The 20,349-nt window shown below is 35.2% G+C and overlaps 1 protein-coding gene across 2 annotated transcripts in view; it reads left to right on the top strand.

Moving 5' to 3' along the window:
* The first annotated feature begins 5,903 nt into the window (after positions 1-5,903).
* CAHbeta (carbonic anhydrase beta) overlaps positions 5,904-20,349 on the top strand; it is a 197,355-nt gene continuing 182,909 nt past the window's right edge. The window contains exon 1 of one of the 2 annotated variants that reach the window (XM_081769338.1): positions 5,904-6,072. In XM_081769338.1, coding sequence (XP_081625464.1) covers positions 5,980-6,072 — 93 coding nt within the window. In that variant the 5' untranslated portion in view covers positions 5,904-5,979. Of the gene's footprint in view, positions 6,077-20,349 lie in introns of both variants that reach the window. The other variant, XM_081769340.1, reaches the window with a different exon arrangement.

Here is a 20,349-nt window from a genome sequence, read left to right as displayed (position 1 = left end):
TTCAGTGTGACAAGCAAGATTTTCTCTCCTCTAGAAAGCAAGAGATATTGGAATGAGGAGAATTGGAGAAGGTCTCTCAATGGAGGCAATTATTTACAAACTTATTTCCAGTAGTTGTTCTAAATTTGATATTTTCGTCTACTTTCAAACATTTTCTGATTCATGCGTGATCAGTGTTTTTATTTCTTTGAATATACGGTATATAATGAAATAATACATTACATACACAGCAATATTGAGATTAATATATGATGTTCATTGGACAACAGGCTGTGAACCAGAGAGATTGATCTCAGAATGGAGAAATGTTTCGTGCGTCATCTACTCACAATTTTACTTGCATAAAGACTTGACTCAGTGCTACCAACTGCTGTCAGTGCTGAGAAAAGTTACGTGTAAGGTGGGTTGCATCTGTCTAGGCGTTCTCACAACTTCAGAAGACCTGGACCCCAAGTAATGGAATTTGAGCGCTTAGGGGGAGGGAATTACTTTTGTGGCTGGCTGTACATATTACGGTACTATTCTACCATTTCAGATTTTAGTTTCGGCAATTATGGAAGATTTAAGTGGTTGCCCTTCCAAAAATTTGATCTTGGGTATCCCTGTACACTACCTCATCAAGGTCAATCACGTGGTACATCGTATTGCTTACGTTTATATTTGGTCCATAGGCGGGAATAATCAAAACTAATGACATAATTTAATTTTGACAATTCTCAAATTATCCTACAAAGTTTCAATGTACCAATGTCATGGACTCCTAATCCCATCATAGGTCAATAACTGATCACGTGACAAACTAATATTTGACAATGATTCACCCAAAGAATGAGATACCACCCAATTCTAAGAACAACTACCAATTATTGATATGACAATAAGAAATGTACCGCTCCTAAAATTTAAGATTGGTACACAAATACACCTGCCTCTTATGAAAACAGTAATAAATCCTGTACTCATTCAATGATAAAGCCGGTCAATTACCTTCGAAATTTGAATATTTGGCCATAAGAGAGACATCAACATTTTTCAAAGGGTTCTAGAAAACGTTTACCAAATTTTGTTATTTGATAATTCCCAAATTTAAGGAATGGTTCTATGTTCCCCAACAAAATTTAAAAAGAAACATAAAAATATAAAGGTAATAAACCTCTCTACATACCTATAGAACGTGCTAAATCCTTATCAAATGGAATAAATTGAGTCAATAATCGAATACGTGGTCATACCAATTTCTGGTAAATTTTACCCATGAAAGGGAACGAAATTTATAATGGTATATATTAACAACCTATATTATTATACCGAATTGGGCAATTTCCTAACTTTAAGGGTGAACCAATGTACCTCTACCAAATTTTAAGATGAAAGCATCGATGTTCTAATGCCTTCTAAAAGAAAATAAACCCCTGAACACATTCATATGTTCATATAAGGTAATAAAATCGCATCAAAGGGGTAATAACCTCCGAAATTTGAATTTTTACATTTTTTATCCGTAAAAGGGAACAAAAATGGACCACCCAAATTTATACTAATACATATTAGGGTCCCATAGTACTATATTAAATGTTTACATTTAGCAATTTCCAAAATTTAAGATGGGGGCCAATGTACCCCCTCAAATTTTTCAACAGATGCACCAATGTATCTATATCTTAAGAAATAGATGGACCCCTATACATGCCCATATAATCATATAAGGTGATAAGACCTCATCAAATGAAATCAAATGTGTCAATAACCTCCGAAATGTGATTTTTGGTAGTTCTTTACCCATGAAAGGGAATGAGGTGGACCATCCAAATTTATAGTGATACATATTGATGTCCTATACTATAATACCAAATGCTTATATTAAACAATTTGCAAAATTTAAGGGGTGGGCCAAGGTAATCCTCCCAAATTTTAAAAGGGTGCACTAATATACCTATGTCTTATGCAAGATAATTGACCCCTATACATACCCATATAATCATACAAGATAATAGGATCTCATCAAACGGGATAACTTAGGTCAAAACCAAACACGTGGTCGTACTAATTTCCGACAATCTTTTACCATGAAAGGGAACGAGGTGAATCATCCGAGTTTATCATGATACATATTGAGATCCTATACTATAATACCAAATGCTTAAATCGGAGAATTTCCAAAACTTAAGGGATGGGTCAAGGTACCCCTCCCAAAAATTTAGAGGAGTGCATCAATATACCCATGTCTTATCATAGGAAATGAACCCATGTATACGCTCATATAACCATATAAGGTAATAGAACCTCATCAAAGGGAATGAAATGGGCCTAAAACCAAACACGTAGTTATACTAAAATTGGCAATTTTGTACCCCTAAAAGGAAACGAGGTGGACCACCCAAATTTATAATAACCTATATTAGGTCCTATACTATAATACCAAGTGTTTACATTGGACAATTTCTAAAATTTAAGGGTGGGCCAATGTACGCCTCCCCAAAATTTAAAGGGGTGCATCAATATACCCATATCTTATGAAAGGAAATGGACCCCTGTATACGCCCATATAACTATATAGGGTAATAACACCTCATCAAAGGGGTTAAATTAGGTCAAAAAACCCGAAATTTAACATTTTAGCAATTTTTTACCCATGAAAGGGAACCCGAGATGAACCCCCAATACTAATGGATGTACATACCCTGGCCCTAGGCTAGCACACAGAATTTTTAGATTTGACAATTTTCAAAATTTAAGGGTGGTGGTCCTATGCACTTCTGCCAAAATTTAGGGGGTGGGCCAAGGTACCCCTGCCAAAATCTAGAGGGGGTGGTTCTAAGTACACCTAGGTCATTTACCCCGGGCCAAGGTCATTGACCTTTGACCTATGACGTCACAAAGGTCTGTTTCAAAGTCCAAAGTGAGACCGAGTGGGGCGGTCACTCATTTTAACCATAAAATTGCCTTGGGACGTTATATGACCGCTGTAAATGTAGCCTTTTGCATGAAATCAGCTCGTAGTGTCTTAAAAAATATTTTATAAGCGAGTTTGTGTAGATTGAGAATGTTTCCACCTGGGAAAATTTACGGACGAAGTTTTTAATTTACAAGAAATGGTTGGTGTCTTAGGAACTCATATATAACAGTAATAGAAGTTGAAACCATTAAGCCGGTTATAGACGAACAAATATTCCATCATATATTGTATCCGATATTTTGTCAAAGTGGAATTTGAACGTGTACGATACCAAGTTGCAGGGGTGCCCACAAGGGGGGGCTATGACGCAAAGTGCGTCATTGAAATATTTGGGGGGGTAAAAATCTATATAATTATGTTTGAGGGGGTGTAAAAATTAATTGAAAAGATTTTTTTCATGGAAGAACACCTACGGATAGACAATTAGGGGGGGGTGCGTCATGGACATAAGGGGGGGTGGGCACCACTGCCAAGTTGTATGCAACTTTTGGGTTGGTTACAACATTTGATACAACTGTTCAAAATTAGAACTTGTTCTATTTCTATCCAACAATGTATCAAAGAAAAACGAAAATCACTATGCGGTTGCACTAAATCGAGTATGATGTGGACACGGAAAGCAGTTGACATCCTTTGGATGCATATTAGCAATAATCTCTTTTGTATAACTATAAAATTAAAGAATATTGGGACTAAGTACCGCAGGTGACTTCCCAAAATTGGTGTAGATTGAGAATATTCCGTGATTTTTTTTTTTAAAAAAAACAACACTTTACTTCATTTAAAAGATTTCTTAAGTCTTTCTGGTATGTTACTTTATCGTATACTCAGATTACTGCGTACAGAATGACAATATGCATGCATATGATGTGTCTGGAATAATTATGTGCTATCTTACTATATGTAATTATTTCTTCACGAAATTCATTCGTAATGTCTTAAAAATTATTTCTTAAGGTAGGAGTTGCATTCATGAATAGAGATTCACTTTACGAGGACTTTCTTTAAGTTCTAAATACGCGTGGGCGAATACCATTTAAAAAAAAAAACTGCAGAAAAAGCAACTTACATTAGGTGGCCATTAAAAGGGGGATGATATTTAACCAGTTCAAAGCAGGAGCCCAGCAGGGGACCCCGACTTAGCACAGGGTTGTGTTCGCAAGAGGCAGGGAAGGGACATGAGTGACAGAGTGGGCGCGTAAATGAGGATAGTGTGAGAAACACTTGATGTTGCATAAAATCACACAGGTTAGAGCATTAATATTTTTGCATTTCTAAATATAAATTAATAGTTTTCTACACTGTGAAAAATTCCTCCGGAATTTAATGACCTGCAGAATCCTCTTTAATATGTACTCTCTCTCATTTTAACTGTAAAACCTAATATTTTTATGATTGATTATTTATTCTTAATCAGTGTCCCAAAGCTACAAAAGTTACTCGGAAATTAACTGATTAGATGAAATTTAAGCATCAGACTAACAAATTCAATATAAATGCATACGTATTTAGTGAACAAGAAAGAAAGCATGAAGGTAAGATATATTTAGGAATAGAAATAAAGGAGGGCAATGAGACAGAAGTGACTGTGAATAGTCATTCCATTCATTTCTACAACCTTATTCATTATAGTTAAACCAGTAGGTGCCACCATAAAAAACACATATACGTTTAAGTAACTTAACAACTAAATCAAGAAATATAAACAATTGAGCAATGATATTCACCTTTATATATGATCGTTTATAATGGGTGCGAAAGTTTTAGCCAACTTATTTTACCAAATTACCATCAAAGAAAAGTTTGATACATTATTTGATGGAAAAGTGAGACGATGTATAATAGGCTTATCTAAACGATAGTGCATTCAGTTCCAGCGCCTCGGCTAGTTGTGTCATCGATGTTGACTTATTTCAGTTGAACTGATAATATTGCTGTTGACTTTCACAAATCAAATTAATCGTTGATTGACGGTAATTTAAAGTAATGTATGTTGCTTGTTAGTTTTCAGCGAATAAGATTAATCATTTTATACTTTACTATAACTCACTTATTATCCTATACACAGAAAGGGATTTAAAATCTACCATGTGGATTATAGGTTAACAGTTAAAACCCTAGTCACTTTTACGTCAAAAAGCTTATTTCTGAAAGCCATTTAGCCTATTTTCTTCAGAGGTTATTGGAAAACTGACCATGGAATGTGACCTCGCGGGACCAGTAGAAACAAGAGGAAAAATTGCGGAGCGTAATACACCACAAAATATGACAAAATAGGATTTAACTGTTTTTCCTATTAATATAAATTAAAAAAAAAAAAAGAGTTTGCGAATGGTTAACGGTAACGGTTACAGAGTAGACCATTATATTACCGAGAAAGTAATTATTTGAAACAATTGCAGTAATTAAAGCTTCAGGACGCAAGCAAAACAATCTTCGCAAAATTGGAATAATACCCGAGGAGGTCAAAAACCTCAGAGATAAAAAATGTAAGTGATCTTTAAAAGCCCCATTTATTCAAAAGTCAACTTTATAGATCTTTGCTGTGAAACTAAGAATGATGAGGGGAATTATTTCATTTTGGTTTGTGATTACGCAACGCAAAATTTGCGATATTCTATTTCACGTGCGGATTTTGCAATATGGTTTCACCGCAAATGCGTGAAACTTCATGCTTAATAGCATTTATGATATACATTACTAAATGCAGTTCCGCCACTACATGTTTACAATATTGCGCTTCAGTACCATCCGCAAATTAGCCGAAAACTGTGCTTATACGAAATGAGAACAGGGATTTATTTTGAGCAGTCGAAGGAAAAATTGCGGTGCGTAACCCAAAGTAAATATTGCGGGTTGGCACTCTACAAGAAGGACTTCCTTGCACCTAAAAACGTTTTGAAGGTACGGAACGATATTACAATCAATTGAATCAAAGTGATCCGGTGAATAATGACTCGAGAGTCACTGTGGCAGTAATCACTTCACCATAGTAACTTGTGGGAAGTGAATAGATTGCTGGAATGGAAAGAATATTAAAAGGTGTAATGAGATACCGGAGTACATTTCGTATAAGCATGGTTGAACAGTTTAAGAAAGTGAAGGATAACCCAGAAGTAGGTAAAAAAAATGTATATATATTAAGTTTAATGCTTAAGAAATTTTGATTGATAAATGTATAGTCATGATGTTATAGGTAGTGCTTCTAGAGATCCGCTCCGAAAAAGTCGATTCATATGAACCGTTCCGAGACGGTATTGTTAATTACTTCAAACTTCCAACAAATAGGAGCAAGAACAACAATTCTGCAGATTGAGAATACATAAGAGTTCGAGATATTGGAGTATTTCGAACTCCCATTTGGTGCAATTATTCTGTTGATATTTTAGATTAATTTCCTTTTGTATTTAATTTTAAAATATGTGGACATAGCCGACGCTAATGCATTTATTATCTTCAACATACTTATTTTGTAACAATATATTACTTAGTGCAGGCGGATCTAGGCTTATACCCGCGCAATTGTGGTTGCAACGTGTACCGTGACACGAATATTTAGTGCAACATAATGTAGTAGAATTTCTCAAATCAAGACAAAAGTAACATACTAGTCGATTTGCCCGAAATGCTACGACTACAACCTAATTTTCTTACGTACTGGTAACTTGTTCGAATTGTCGATAAATTGTAATTATTTCACTAATTTCCTTCTAACTGCTCCCTAAAAGGTTTCCACAGGGCGACGTGAAAATATATCACTTGTCATAGGTATAATTGAAGCAGGCCAGCAGAAGTAATGAGAATTTATTTTTATTATTTTTCTTTTTTTTTTTACGAATTGCGTATAAGTTCGGTTTCAGAATGTGTGAGATAATTAACTACAGTGCAAAAACATCAACCTGTGCTAGATATCACTAAAAAGCATTTGTACTGTGTTACTGGGTCAGGCAGGGTGAAGCTGGTGAGATCGTTGGATGCGTCCAGAGGGAGAGGGCGCGTCAGCGATGGTGAGTGCACGTAAGCGAGGATAGTTAAAAAGAGTTTTGACAGCGATACAAGTTTCGGTAGCACTTGTTATCTTTTTCTAGTAATAACTCCACGTATGAACATAATATATCCGTGCAGTTTCTGAACTTCGTGCATGAATGGGTAATAGTATACAAGAGGACCTCATTATGTCCAGTGCACGTGCATACTTCCTACTGTTGCACTACGTATGAAAATGATTTTATTACATGTAGAAGTGGTAATAGAACACGCAAGAGACCCAGATCATGTTGTATTCATACTCCAATATGAAGTGTGAATACAACATGATCTGGGTCTCTTCCGTGTTCTATTACTACTTCTACATGTAATAAAATCATTTTTATACATAGTGCAACAGTAACATCCACGTGCACGTGACATGCGATATGTGTTTCAAATGCCCCACATATACTCATACAAAATGTACAAGGGCACATTATTATTCTTCGCATACCATATAAAAAAAACACATTCTTAGAACATCTGTAAGTACAAGGGCCATTTTAAGAATGCAATAAAAATTAGGGAGTACCAAGCGAAAAAGCGCACATATAGCCCGAAGTACAAGGACTATATTATTGTTAATCACGAAATATAAAGGTGTGGAAAAGTTAATGCCTACAATGACCTACTGAGCAACATAGAAGTGCTTACCGCCAACGTGCTGAAATTTTAATACATTAAACTATCAATCAACAGAAAAAATCACTTATTATCTCCAATACAAGATCTGCAATACAAGATTTTAAAGCACAAATATAAAAAAAGATTAAGATCGCACATTTACTTCACGATCCACGCACTTTACTTACTTACACGTACAAATATCACCATTTTCATCTTCTTCCTACCATACTGCCACCTGCAGAACACAAAGCACAAGCTCCGTCAATATACGCAGAACCAAAACAAAAAAAAAAAAAAAAAAAAATGGCACCCCCATGTTGGCGGAACCTCTGTGTAGAACTGCAGGACATTATACGGCCCGCAAGAAAATCCCGAAAATGCAAATTACCAATAAGCGAAAGTAACAAAAAACAAAAAAAAAAAAAAAAAAAAAAAACGCGAGCTCACAAAAACCTCTACGGAATGAGCCCAAACCTTCACGAAACAACCCTTCAAAAATCGGTAATCAATCACGGTAGACCTGCTACTACTGCATACAACTCTCAAACAGTTGAAGAGAGTTCACCGAGCATCAAAATAAACAAGTTGTACGATCCCAAAAGTGAAATACATACGTTGTTCTTTATGTTCGTACTACCACAAAAGTGAACGACACTCGCTTTTTTACCCCATTTTTAAGTTCCTAGATGTTCAGTGAATAATCTGTAAAAGACTGCACTTCGTGCGTCCTCGGGAAGTAACGAGGCACTGTCGTATACTATATCCCATGAATGTATCAGTAGTGACAAATATTATCTGAAAGAGTCATCTATATTAAATCACTTGTTTAATCCGTCTTAAAGCTCTTGTATGGATTTTACACTTGTATCCCACTTGTAAATCTAAATTGAGCTATAGTACTTTGTATTTCAATCTCTAATCTATATAAATTTGTTCCTTATAAACATGTCTTTTTTTTACAAACGAAGGTTGTGTTTATTTTCTCATATAAGCGGTTCTAAACATGGAACTATTTGGCAAGCGGAGGGAACTACTTAGTGCAGGGTTACTGCGAAGTAAGATTGTGGGAATGTAATGAGTACGGTGTGTTTTGTAAACTTGGCTGCTGGTATATAGACAAGCAACCCTGGGTAGGAGGTAACAATATTATAGTTTGTGAAACAATATAGTGATAATTGGGAAGATGTATTAAAAGTAAGTAAAAATAAGTTGTAGAAAATGTAGTACGTAAGAAGACGTGGAGAAAGTTATGCTTTTCACTGCAATGATAAGTAACATAATCAACATGGTTGCAAGGTTGTAGAACACAGGTCCCCTTCTCATGTAACTGTAATAAAGACAAGGCAGCGTGACCTCCGGGCCTCCAACCCGCCTTCACTCGACCAACTTCGGTATAAGTGGCAAGGATTAAATTTTACGTGTAAATCTTCCAAAATCTACGCCAAAACTACATGACTGACTGAATGAACGAGAATACATACGTAATGCAGCAAGCTTTACAATTCTCGTATGGCTAGTAATTTTACTAATAAATTGAGAAAAGACATATCCACGAGAAGTGTCTATGAAATTAATTTCCATTGGCACTGTACATGTATTACTCCACCGTGCTGGCAAATTTTAGAGGAAGCACCGTAGTCTATTCTATATAAATGGAGTGTAGAGGTATGGCATAAAAGCTAAAGTGTATAAGACGCGAACCAACTTGTACTAAGTGGCCACTACAAACCAAGAATGCTTTCTAACCGAATCAGGGCAAGAGCGCAGCAGTGGACACAGAGGCTGTGAGGATTGCGTCCTTAGAGACCAGATGCGTCAGCGACGATGTCGATACCACAGGCAAGGTCTTTATAATGGCTCACTATACATCGGCTCATCACAATTCTGGCTCTGGAGCCGTCGATGGATTTGGGGGAGATACTAAATGCCATCCCTTCTTATTATCTTCTAAAAGATTTACAATGAGCGCCAGACATTACCTATTTACCATAGATGAGATTCAAGGGAGTTACCGGGGGTTGTTGCTCAGAATTTGCAAATATTTTATGTTTTATGCATAAATACATCCTTCAGATCTGTTATATCAATAGGTTTAGAATTGACACACCACTAGAAATGATTGTTAATAATTCTCTAATTTCTTTCTTGTTCTGCAAATGATCTGCGCTGGGCGATCTCACACTAGCACGTTTAGCATATGTAAGATTCAAGACCACCAAAACCAATTTTTAAAAAAAAAAATACAATTTTTTTACCATTTGCATATAAATAATCTGTCCGGATGTATGATATAAATACTACAGTGCTAAAAACATAAACGATCGTGTGCTGGGTAACCACTAAAAACCGCGAATGCCATTTAGCTGATTTAGGGCAGGTCGAAGCTGGCGGACCCGCGAGACAGCGCGGGTGCCTCCGTAAGGAATAAACACACCAGCGACGATGCGCATGGCTTAACTTGGACTCTTCAACATACAAAAAAACAGTGCTTAAAGTATTACAAATTTTTACATTTCACTTACCTTCAATACTCCGTGGGCTTCACAAAAATATAAAAGGTTTTCTTCATAATTTTTGCGCATCTGTTACACGCTTCACTTGTAAAAGAAATTACAATGTTTGTACTCTGTGTAGAACTACTCCGTTGATGGAGAATAGTATTTCATGAAATAACCCTTTAAGATGTACTCGCTTATCCGTCGTAAACCACTTGTAATAATTTTACAGAAAGAGCATCTGCAAACTTAAAATACAGCTGTAATATTTAGTACGTAAATCTGTCACTTGCAGAAATGTTTTCCTTATAAACGTATCTTTTCATAAATATTGTCTGTAACTTTTCCAAACTGTGGTATGCTTAATCTTGATCATCTCCTACTGCACAATGTAGGGAGCTGAATTTTATGATTACAAGAGTTCTGTTACTATCCGAGTTTAAGTATTCATACTTGAATTTATGAATTTTGATCCGTTCGGATAATGGAATACTTCTGCGTTATAAATTGTTGCTTATATAGGAGAGAAGCGCCATTCGTGGTTACGGATTCATTTTAGTAGAGCTTACCGTTAAGTTCAAGAGTTAAAAACACAAAACAACCTGTGCTAGATGGATACTGGATAGTACGAATTCCTTTAACAATTAAGCAAGGTTGAACCACACAGGATATGTCCTGAAGGAACAGGCGCATTTGCGACCGTGGGTGCGCGGGTTAGCAAGTACAGTGGACACGTACTGTATTCCACATTTTAGTAGAAACCTTGCGTGCAGTGTTTCTTCCAGACATGTTTTTTTGAGGGGACACTGCCCCCAAGGCTCTACGAGTGCCCCTCCCCGGAGAACACCAAAATAAGGTTACGTCTATAATATAGTAATAAATACAATTTTACCAGCAGTGCCCCACCCGGAACATTGTTTCTGAAAGAATCACCGCTTGTTTGTCACAGCTTTATCGTTACTGACAACTTCCTACTACATTGACATACAAATTCAGTTTTTTACAGCTTCTTTATAGATCGTTACGTGCTTAATAGTATAGATTTTTTTTTTTTTTTAATAAACTGGTATTGCACTAGATTACTAGCGTCCAAGCGTTGAAAGTTCCGTTCAAGTTTACAATATTCCGTCAAAATAAAAAAGTATTTTACTTCATTTTTCTTCCATGACTTCATTCCTTACAACAACCTGCACCTTTATTTTCCTGGCGTATGCCAAAATACTCGCGTACGTATTAATATAATTATAAAGTAATGTGGTAGAGAAACAGTTATTAGTGGCAAGTTCTTTTCTTCCTTGAAACTATTCCTTCCTTTCGTACGTCATTTTCAAATAATGGCGTATAGATTGATGATATGCGTGAAAATCAGTATGCCATGAGAATGTTCTTTCATGCGAAAAACGTAGACCTGTGCTAGGAAGGCACGCAAGCAAGGACTGTATCAAGTCAGGGCAGGGTGATTATGTTATACGTTTACAGTATGGTAGGATGCATCGCGAAGGGAAGATGGGTATTTACAGAAACATTAGAAAAATCACACACCAATCTGTGGAAGGTAGGGTAGGGCAAAGAGATGGGACACGCCAGCAATAAATTAATATTTAATACAGTTCTCTTTTATGCGTATTTACTCATGTTAATCATAAAATTTAAATTTTTATTACAATTTGTAGTAAATCTGCACTAAATGTGCTGTATCTAGCAAGTTCTGTTCCTGTTGTCTTCATTCTGAGTAAGGGCTACTTACATTAACGCTTACAGTAGTTAATTAGTTACTGGAAGGAAAGTTATTTTTTATACGCCATACAAGTTGGGGCACTGCGAAAAGCACATCAAAGTACTTTGTAAATACAATATACAAGCTCGATTTGTAAGTTTTGTTTGAATCGACCTGCTGCTTGTAGTGACAAGATAACATGGGTCCGTGTTTTGTGCCAACCGTAAACACTGTTCCGTAGAAACAAATCATCGAACTTGTTTGTCGACGGTTTAAAAAAAAAAATGCTATGTAATATCCAAACGAACAGCCCTTCCTACTGGCCTTTAAATAAACTAAAAAAAAACCCCTCAATACTAATGGTAGAGCTTGGAAGAGGGGGAAATTGTCTGTAGGACTAAAGAAGAATGTAAAGGAATATGTAATGAATAATAAAAAAAATAAATACCATTTGTTGTAGTATTTGTTATTATTATGATTCAACATTATAATAACAACTGGAATAATCTATGAGAGTAATTTTGCTTTTATTATGTTTTTTTTTGTTAATTTAATATTTATATAATCGAGCACTTATACGTTGGTGGTTGTGGTTTTTAAAACTGCGATGTTCTAAAGAATATTAAATTATATAAATTAATATTCTTTCTTTTATTATTTTATTTTTATTTTATTTATTTATTTATTTATTTATTTATTTTTTTTTTTTTGTGTACTGTAGAAAAGTAGACTAGTATGGACCAGTACGGTTTTCTAGTATGAATCCCAAACCTATCTTCATGGACATATATTGAATGATAGCTGTAACGTCTTAACCCGAAACAGAAATTGTGAAGCATTTGAAATCTGGACTGAACAGACATGACTTCTCTGCTACAAAGTCCATCTCCTACATCGATCGATAATTCACCTTTATTTTTTATTTTATTTTATTTTTTTTTTAATATTGCTTAATGTTCACAGATAATGATTGCAATATGGGTACCTATTAGTAGAGATGCAAGGGCTTGGAAAAAAACCGGCTTTTTTGGAAAAAAAACTCGGTTTTTTCTGCTTCGCTTTTTTGCTTGGGAAATTTTGGGCTTTTTTCAAAATACTGCTTTAAATTGATAAAACAGACCTTGTATCGCTTCTCTATAACACAAAAAATCATTTAATTAGTGGTTGATGCTGATAATAATATAAAACATCGAAAATAAACTATGAATTTCGAAAAAATATTTCAAACAATTTTTCTTCAACATATTTACATTATGAATTCCACAGGATTAACCAATGTATATAATAAGAATTTTTAACCTCCTATATACAAAAGTAAGCAGAGTTGGCAAGAACCGTGGTTGTTTTTGAAAATGCCAAAAACCCGTTTTTTGGGGGATGTTTAAACCAGGCTTTTTTGGTTTATACCAGGCTTTTTTGATTTAGATTTTTTGCTTTATGTATTTATATTACACATTCACAGAAATAAGTTTGTTTCGCCTTGATGTTATTATGCAACAGCGGGGTTATGCCGGAAGAACTCCTATAAGCTTAAAGAAGTGCGGTCAGTAAATTTCTTAAGTTGAGAATCTCCCGCCCTAGCCATTGGGAAAATCCCGCCATTACTTGAATTGTAAGACAATAACGGGAAAATCCTGTTATTGCTTTGCATGTAAAATTTAAAGGTCAACGTACCATAATCAGTACGCTAAAACTGAGGTATTAAATTACAAATTTAATACGTAGATATCATTGAAAGTCCAATCCAAGCTAATGTTGGAAGCTACGTAGGCAATCGATAAATTTTGCCAATTTCTATCAATATATTTAAGCAATCTTGGCTTCTTTATAAAACAACACACATTTAGGCATGCAGAAATATACAATTTGGTTTGTTTCGTATATTTAGGCTTAACATCCTTCCGAAATACCGAGATTATCAAGGAGAAGACTTTCGCTTAAACTGACATCCGAACCGCTACTTGGGTTGCGCATGAAAGAAAGTTTGTGGATCGACCGAGAATTGAACATGGGACACCTTGATTAAAAGGTGAAAGGGAAATAAAACTATTGCAGGTGGTTTGATATCTGGAAACGTCACCATGAAGTTCACACGATTCGCATTTTTCATTCTTTTTATTTTTGTGGTTTAAACCAGTTATTAAAAAAAAAGTTGGTGTAAACCAGCCAACCCTAAAAGTAAACACTTCTTTTTAAAGAATACACAAATAACGAGCAAAATAGTATGTAGTATTTTTACTTCAAAATATTCCATACCCTCTTTTTGAAACAAAATAAAATTAAAATAAAACATAAGAGAAATACTTAGATTTATATGATACACTTAAAGGCTGCACATCTAGAGCTTTTGGTTCTGTATATTCTTGAAATTCTACAGTTAAGTTTTATAGAACCACCATCACAGTTTACCCAATCCTCAAGTTTTCTGAATTTTTAACAAGAGGGATTCAACATATCATTACGGAACCCCCCCCCCCCCCAAAAAAAAAGACTACGGAATATATTTAAGTTAAGCTAAATACAACTGCACAACAAACATGACTGAGTGATTAGCTTTTGCGCTTCTATCGGGAAGTCCGGGATTCAACCAGCATTCGACCATTCTGACAAAGCTTTTCTTCATTCCATCTGTGAATGTAGAAATAGTGCGTGTGCTGTGAGTTGGGCGACTTCCTTTTTTATTGTTTTTAAATCGTTATTATTACTAATTACCAGCAGTGACGGTTTTGCGAAGGTAGGGGGGCGGTCTTTCGGACTAAAGCCCGTTCCCCAAAGTTACGGAATGTCTGCAAGAAACGAAATATCTATTATTTATGTCTTTACTCATAAACTTTAAGCTCCCGTCAAATAAAAATTACGAAGGTTTAAAAAAACTAAACATTAGTAAGAAACCCTTCCCAAAATACTTTTCTAAATCCTCCACTGATTCTCAGTATAAAATGATTTTAAAGTTGTATCCGGAAGATTATTGCTAAACATATAAACGAAACGAAATATTAGTTATGCCTGTACTCATAAACTTCAAGCACTTCCCAAATAAAATTAGAACTTTTTAGGAAACGAAACAATCAGAAAAACCCCTCCTAAAGTACTTTTCTAAATCCGCTACTGATTATTTGTATAAATTGGTATTCAAGGTTGTGTCCGGAAAATTATTGCTAAATCACTTCACAGCTACAGTATAACAGAAATGTGGAAGTACGGTTTGACGGATATATTGAAAAACGTACGCTTTAACGGATAAATAGAAAAACGGGCAAGTTTAACTTTTGCGCTAGAAGCTAGAGTACTAAAAGCTCTTAGAAATGAAACACGGATGACAAACTAGAGAAGAAAAAAGATGTCAATAACTCAAAAGTTAAAATAAAGTTAAATAGCCTCTAAAATTACCCTCAAATACTACATTCTTCATGTTAGCTTTAATTCGTAAAACATGTGCTCCATCCATCTTGATGGTGAATTTCAGAGCGAAATATGCCATTTAGGTCATGGAATTCTTATCTAACTAAAGAATATACTATAAGAAAGAATATACTAAATAGATAGAAAAATCATGAAGTTGAAAAAAGCCAAAATTTCCAAAATTCTCGTTTTTTTCACAAAAAAGCCGGCTTTTTATGTGAAAAAAACCATCGATTTAAAATAGCCGGCTTTTTTGCATCTCTACCTATTAGAGAACATGACTAGTCCAATTATAATCAGGGAAGATTCAAGATAACGTAGAACACCATTAACGGAATCAAATATAATACACAACAACCCAACGATAATAAACGAACATCTATTGCGCAACGTAATTGCTATGTTCCTTTGACCGAAATTTATCATAATTTAAACGAATACTAAAGGCTGTTCCAAATTCTTGTCAAGGACAGAACTCCTCCATCCACTGGATCATTGCTTTCTTCATTAAGCACAACTAAATTTCAGTAGTGCCTAATATTTTAGTTTTACTGTTTTAAAAGTATTTACTGTATTTATTTAAGTAATTCATTGTACCAACACCAACGAAATGATGATGAAACCTTTAGCTCCATTTCCAGATTATTCTTAATTATCATTTGGTTTGTTTATTTGGAACTATAAACTGATATCTCGGACATGGTACATCCACGAAAAAAAAAAAAAAATCCTTTCGTATAACTTTCAGTAAATATTAGAAACTTCGGGATAACCAGATTAACAAAATATTTGTGTAGAATACTCAAATAACTTCTACAATATTGAATCAGCACAGTTTCAAGTTCATAGTTATGTTAATAGATTCTTTTTGATTACCTCACATGCATTACTTGGTTAGTGTAATATAGATATAAACACATGCATAATGACACAAAATACTACTTAACCTAACAGGCACTATAATTAGTGAATATGGGGGAAGTGATGTGTACAACTACTCCAAGTGATATGTACCACACAAAAGGAAATAGAACACAACTATTTTTTGGCTACCTCTTATGGCAGTAGCTAGCTTCCGGACTTCTATTGTCTCCCTTAGCTGTATGTACTACTATGAGCAAAATAAATGGCGCATCTCTTTATTTTGAAGTTTTCTTTATATGTTGGAAATTTCGGAAGATTTCCCCAACAGGACAGGTTAATAACAAGCCCATTTTTAATATTTGTGTTAGATATTAGCTTAAAATAAATAAATTAGAAGCAAAAAAATAATCTCCCGAAATTGCGAGAATTACACACGTTGCTAAAGTGGGAAATTTTCAAGAACGCGAGGGAATTCTGTAGTTCAACATGAAGCAACGACATCTATGTCATTGAGAGAAATGTGGATTAAATCTACAAACGAAACATTTCTAATGTCTTTTTACCTGCATTATGTGCAAACTCCAAATATGTGAATCTATAATAAGTATTAACGTAAGCAAATAGTTGAAATTACGTATGGAAAAGAACGAATTGGTAGCACGATCGTAATGAAAAGTCGTCTTTACCGTAGAACAGGTTGAGTTCACGTAAGAAAACAAATAGCTCAGTTGAAGCATCGAGTCTGTATGCCGCAGGTAGCTGGTTCGAACCCCATAGAAGTGCAATTGTCATTTTTATTACTATGGTTATTTTATTTATTTTTTATGTGAGAAAGAATCGTAACATATGTGTAAAATTAATGACGATACCAAAAAAAAAAAAAAAAAATTATCGCACTTGTATTAGTGTCCCTTATTTTTGTTTGCAAACAGTTTCGTAATTATTTTCCCTGTACTCACTGCTGACAATATGCTCGCTGGTGCATAACGAATGTTTTGCAGTAAACTTTAATTCTAATTTGGAGAATTTTATAAAGTTTCACAATGTTTAACATTAAAAAGTTCTCTATCCACTTGTTTGGACACCTTGATAACATATTTCCCTATTAAATGTTTAATTTTCGCTAGATGTTTAATTACGGAAAAGTTTTCAATGTATTTGGTTTGATTTGAAATTGTTTTGAATTTACCACATGAGATAAGTAGCCCGAAGGAGGAGAACTCAAGTAACTGATATTCTACGTAAAAGCAGCCTATTGTAGAATGATAATTCTTCTTACCTTCAGCACATAATCTTTACGTTAGAGAGTCAGATAGAGAAAAATCCTGGTTTTTTCTCCCCTATGACCACCCGTCTTAAACCTCTACATATCATGGTTCGTCTTACACAATTTCGGTGCTCCAAAGACATTCATATAATAATAATAATAATGAATATGCCATCCTTACCTAATGTTGTAACCTTAGACATCTTAGTTTAAAATGCTTTCTTTAGTAATAATTTGAGCAAGCATGTGGGAGGCGGCAGGCGTTTTAATCTGCCCCTCTCATTTCAGTACCCTCCCAAAAGAAAGTAATTTCTGATAAGCAGGCCAGACAAAATGAATAAGAAATATGTTTATAGCATCCTCTTCCCCTTCATAATTGGAATATCACGTAGCATTTTTTATTCTACCGAAGGTGGCCCTGTGCGGTTAGGGTTAGGTAACTAAAGAAATATCTAATATGTAGCGCCCCTTGATTGTAATATTACCGTTTATTTGTTTGAGGGAGCTCCTACATAACCAAGGGTGACAAAAAGAATAGGAAAAGTGTATATTGATTCTAGTGGCGGATCCAGCACGGACTCCTGGGGGGCGGTGAAGTGAAAGGTTCTTTTGATAATGTTGAGCTCCTTCGTGGCTAAGTGGTTAGCGTACGCGCCTTTCGCGTGGGAGACCCGGGTTCGATTCCCGGCGGGAGCTCATGTGGTTCGGATTCCATGTTAATCAGTAGGTCCACGTCTCATATAGCCTCGCTGCTGAAAGGGACGCTAAACTAAAATCAACTCAACTCTTGATGATGTGAAGCAGTCACAAATTACCACTAAACTAAACATAATAATGGGGTGAATCGGAACCCAGTCAGTTCAAATTGATGTAAAAGTTTAATTTTTGACTTCATATTAAAGTTTTGGTTCCAAATGAGAATTTCAGTCGGAGTGGTCAATGATCAAATCTCAGGGGACTCTTGGGTGTAGAGGCTATGACTCCCTTATGGGAAAAGGCAAAAATATTAAAATTCGTAAAACTCGAAGTTTTCGTCTATTTTAAAGAAATTTTTGGCTTCATATTAAAGTGTTTGCTCCAAATGACAATTTCAGTCCGAGTAGACAATGAACAAATCTCGGGAGGCTCTGGAATGTAGGAAAAATAATGACGTCTATATCGTGATCCTGTTTGTGACATCACGAGTCATGACCTAAGTGTAGCACAAAGTAAACGCTGTTGGCTCTCGTAGCCGAGTGAGAGCTAGCGCAACATGCTAGTAAGGAAAATTGGTTTGCGTATGGGTTCAAACCCTGTCTAAGGAGAGCTACTTTTATTGTTTTTTTTAAAAAAAATATAACACTTCTTTCGTTAAAAAAGATTAAAAATAATATTCAAAAAGTGATTTACCGATTATTTTTTTAAAAAAATTCATTAAAATAAGTTTGCCCTTGTACTATACAAATCCGTAATAAAAGTAGTAGTAGTAGGAGGAGGAACGGGTTAGAATGCAATTCAGCATGCATTTGTCTCCGTGCGATGTTGCCAAACGTAACGCGTTTGCAATGCTTTTTGGCTAGGGGTGAGTGTATTTCTAAAATATGCTTGCTGTTCGGGATGAAGTTCCAAGGTTCAGCATTGACTAGGAGTTTTTACTATTAATATCCCTTCTAACAATATTTGTAGTGGACAAAAGTTAGCTCGTGTTGAAACCTTTTGCTCCTAATTTAGTTATTTTACTTTGTTATTTAACGAATATATTGAAAATATATTTGTCAGCAGGCACGTATGCAGGAATTTATTTCGGGAGTGATCCAAAGCTATTTAGGTGGTCCAACTTCAATATTAGGATAAATTATAATAACATTTTTAAAAATGACCCCCAAAATTAGGTTAAATTTACAGAAAAGTTGGGATTTCAGAGAAGGTCCGGACCCTCTGAACCCACCCCTAAATGTGTCCTTGTTTGTCAGTAACGTTTCCTTATTTTGAAACCCTCAGAAGCTTCGAATATATCAAGGAAAACGAGTTATTTTCGATAAAGTATCACTTCAAGGAGACGCGATATTTATATTGCACATGGTGGTACCCCATCTTAACAAGGGCAAGAATTCCTTCCCTTTTGTTCTCTGCCATTGCGCTCTATCGAAAGGTTAGGTTTGTAAAATATTACTCCTAAGAACAAACGTGATTGCCAGAGAACCGTGATACTGAACAGAACTCCACAAAAATTCATGCTGAACTTTCGTTTATAGCTACCCTTTGGTGATTTGCCCTCAAGGTCAATCGATTGATAACTCAGTTCAGTCCGCGTTCTTTAGCCGTGTTCGTATTACTTCGAACAGTTTTGACGTGTGTTTTCCAACCACCATAGGAAGAGACAATCAGGGCAAATCATAGCATACAATACATTTAAGCAAGTATATTTGTCGCGAAATTATTACACACATTAATATATGAATCTATACATTTATTTATATAGATAAAGCAAACAGTGGAAATTACCTATCGAAAGAATAAATTAACAGCACGATCATAATGAAAAGCATGCGTCGTAATATAACAGACTTCTTTAGCGTAAGAAATCGAAACTCAATTGGTCAGAGCAACTAGTCTGTACGAATTAGGTTGTTAGTTCCAGCCCAATACGAGTAAGGGTTTTTATTACTATTATTTTTCTCTTTTTTATGTGAGGAAAAGTCAGATTGTGACATCGCGATATCAAATGTATGTGGTTAGGTCACTTTGTCTTAGCTAAACTTTAAATACCAGTAATCGTCGAAATTATTTCACTATCCGATCAGTTACTGAACATTTCAAACACGTCAAACCAATGGCATAACATGAAGGTTAACCTCTCCTCCGCAGCCCTTAATTATGCGCCCGTATTTTCAGGGTCGGACCAAAAGCCGATCAATCCGGGCGATTGCCCGGGGCGCCTAAACGTAAGTTTTATAATGTGTTTTCTACTGACTTTTTTGGTTTATATTGTAAAGTAGCGGCAATTTCATAA

The sequence above is a fragment of the Thermobia domestica genome, chromosome 8, assembly GCF_964235325.1.
Source record: "Thermobia domestica chromosome 8, izTheDome1.hap1.1, whole genome shotgun sequence".
In the NCBI taxonomy this organism is placed as follows: domain Eukaryota; kingdom Metazoa; phylum Arthropoda; class Insecta; order Zygentoma; family Lepismatidae; genus Thermobia; species Thermobia domestica.
This window is presented reverse-complemented; position numbering and strand designations above follow the sequence as displayed.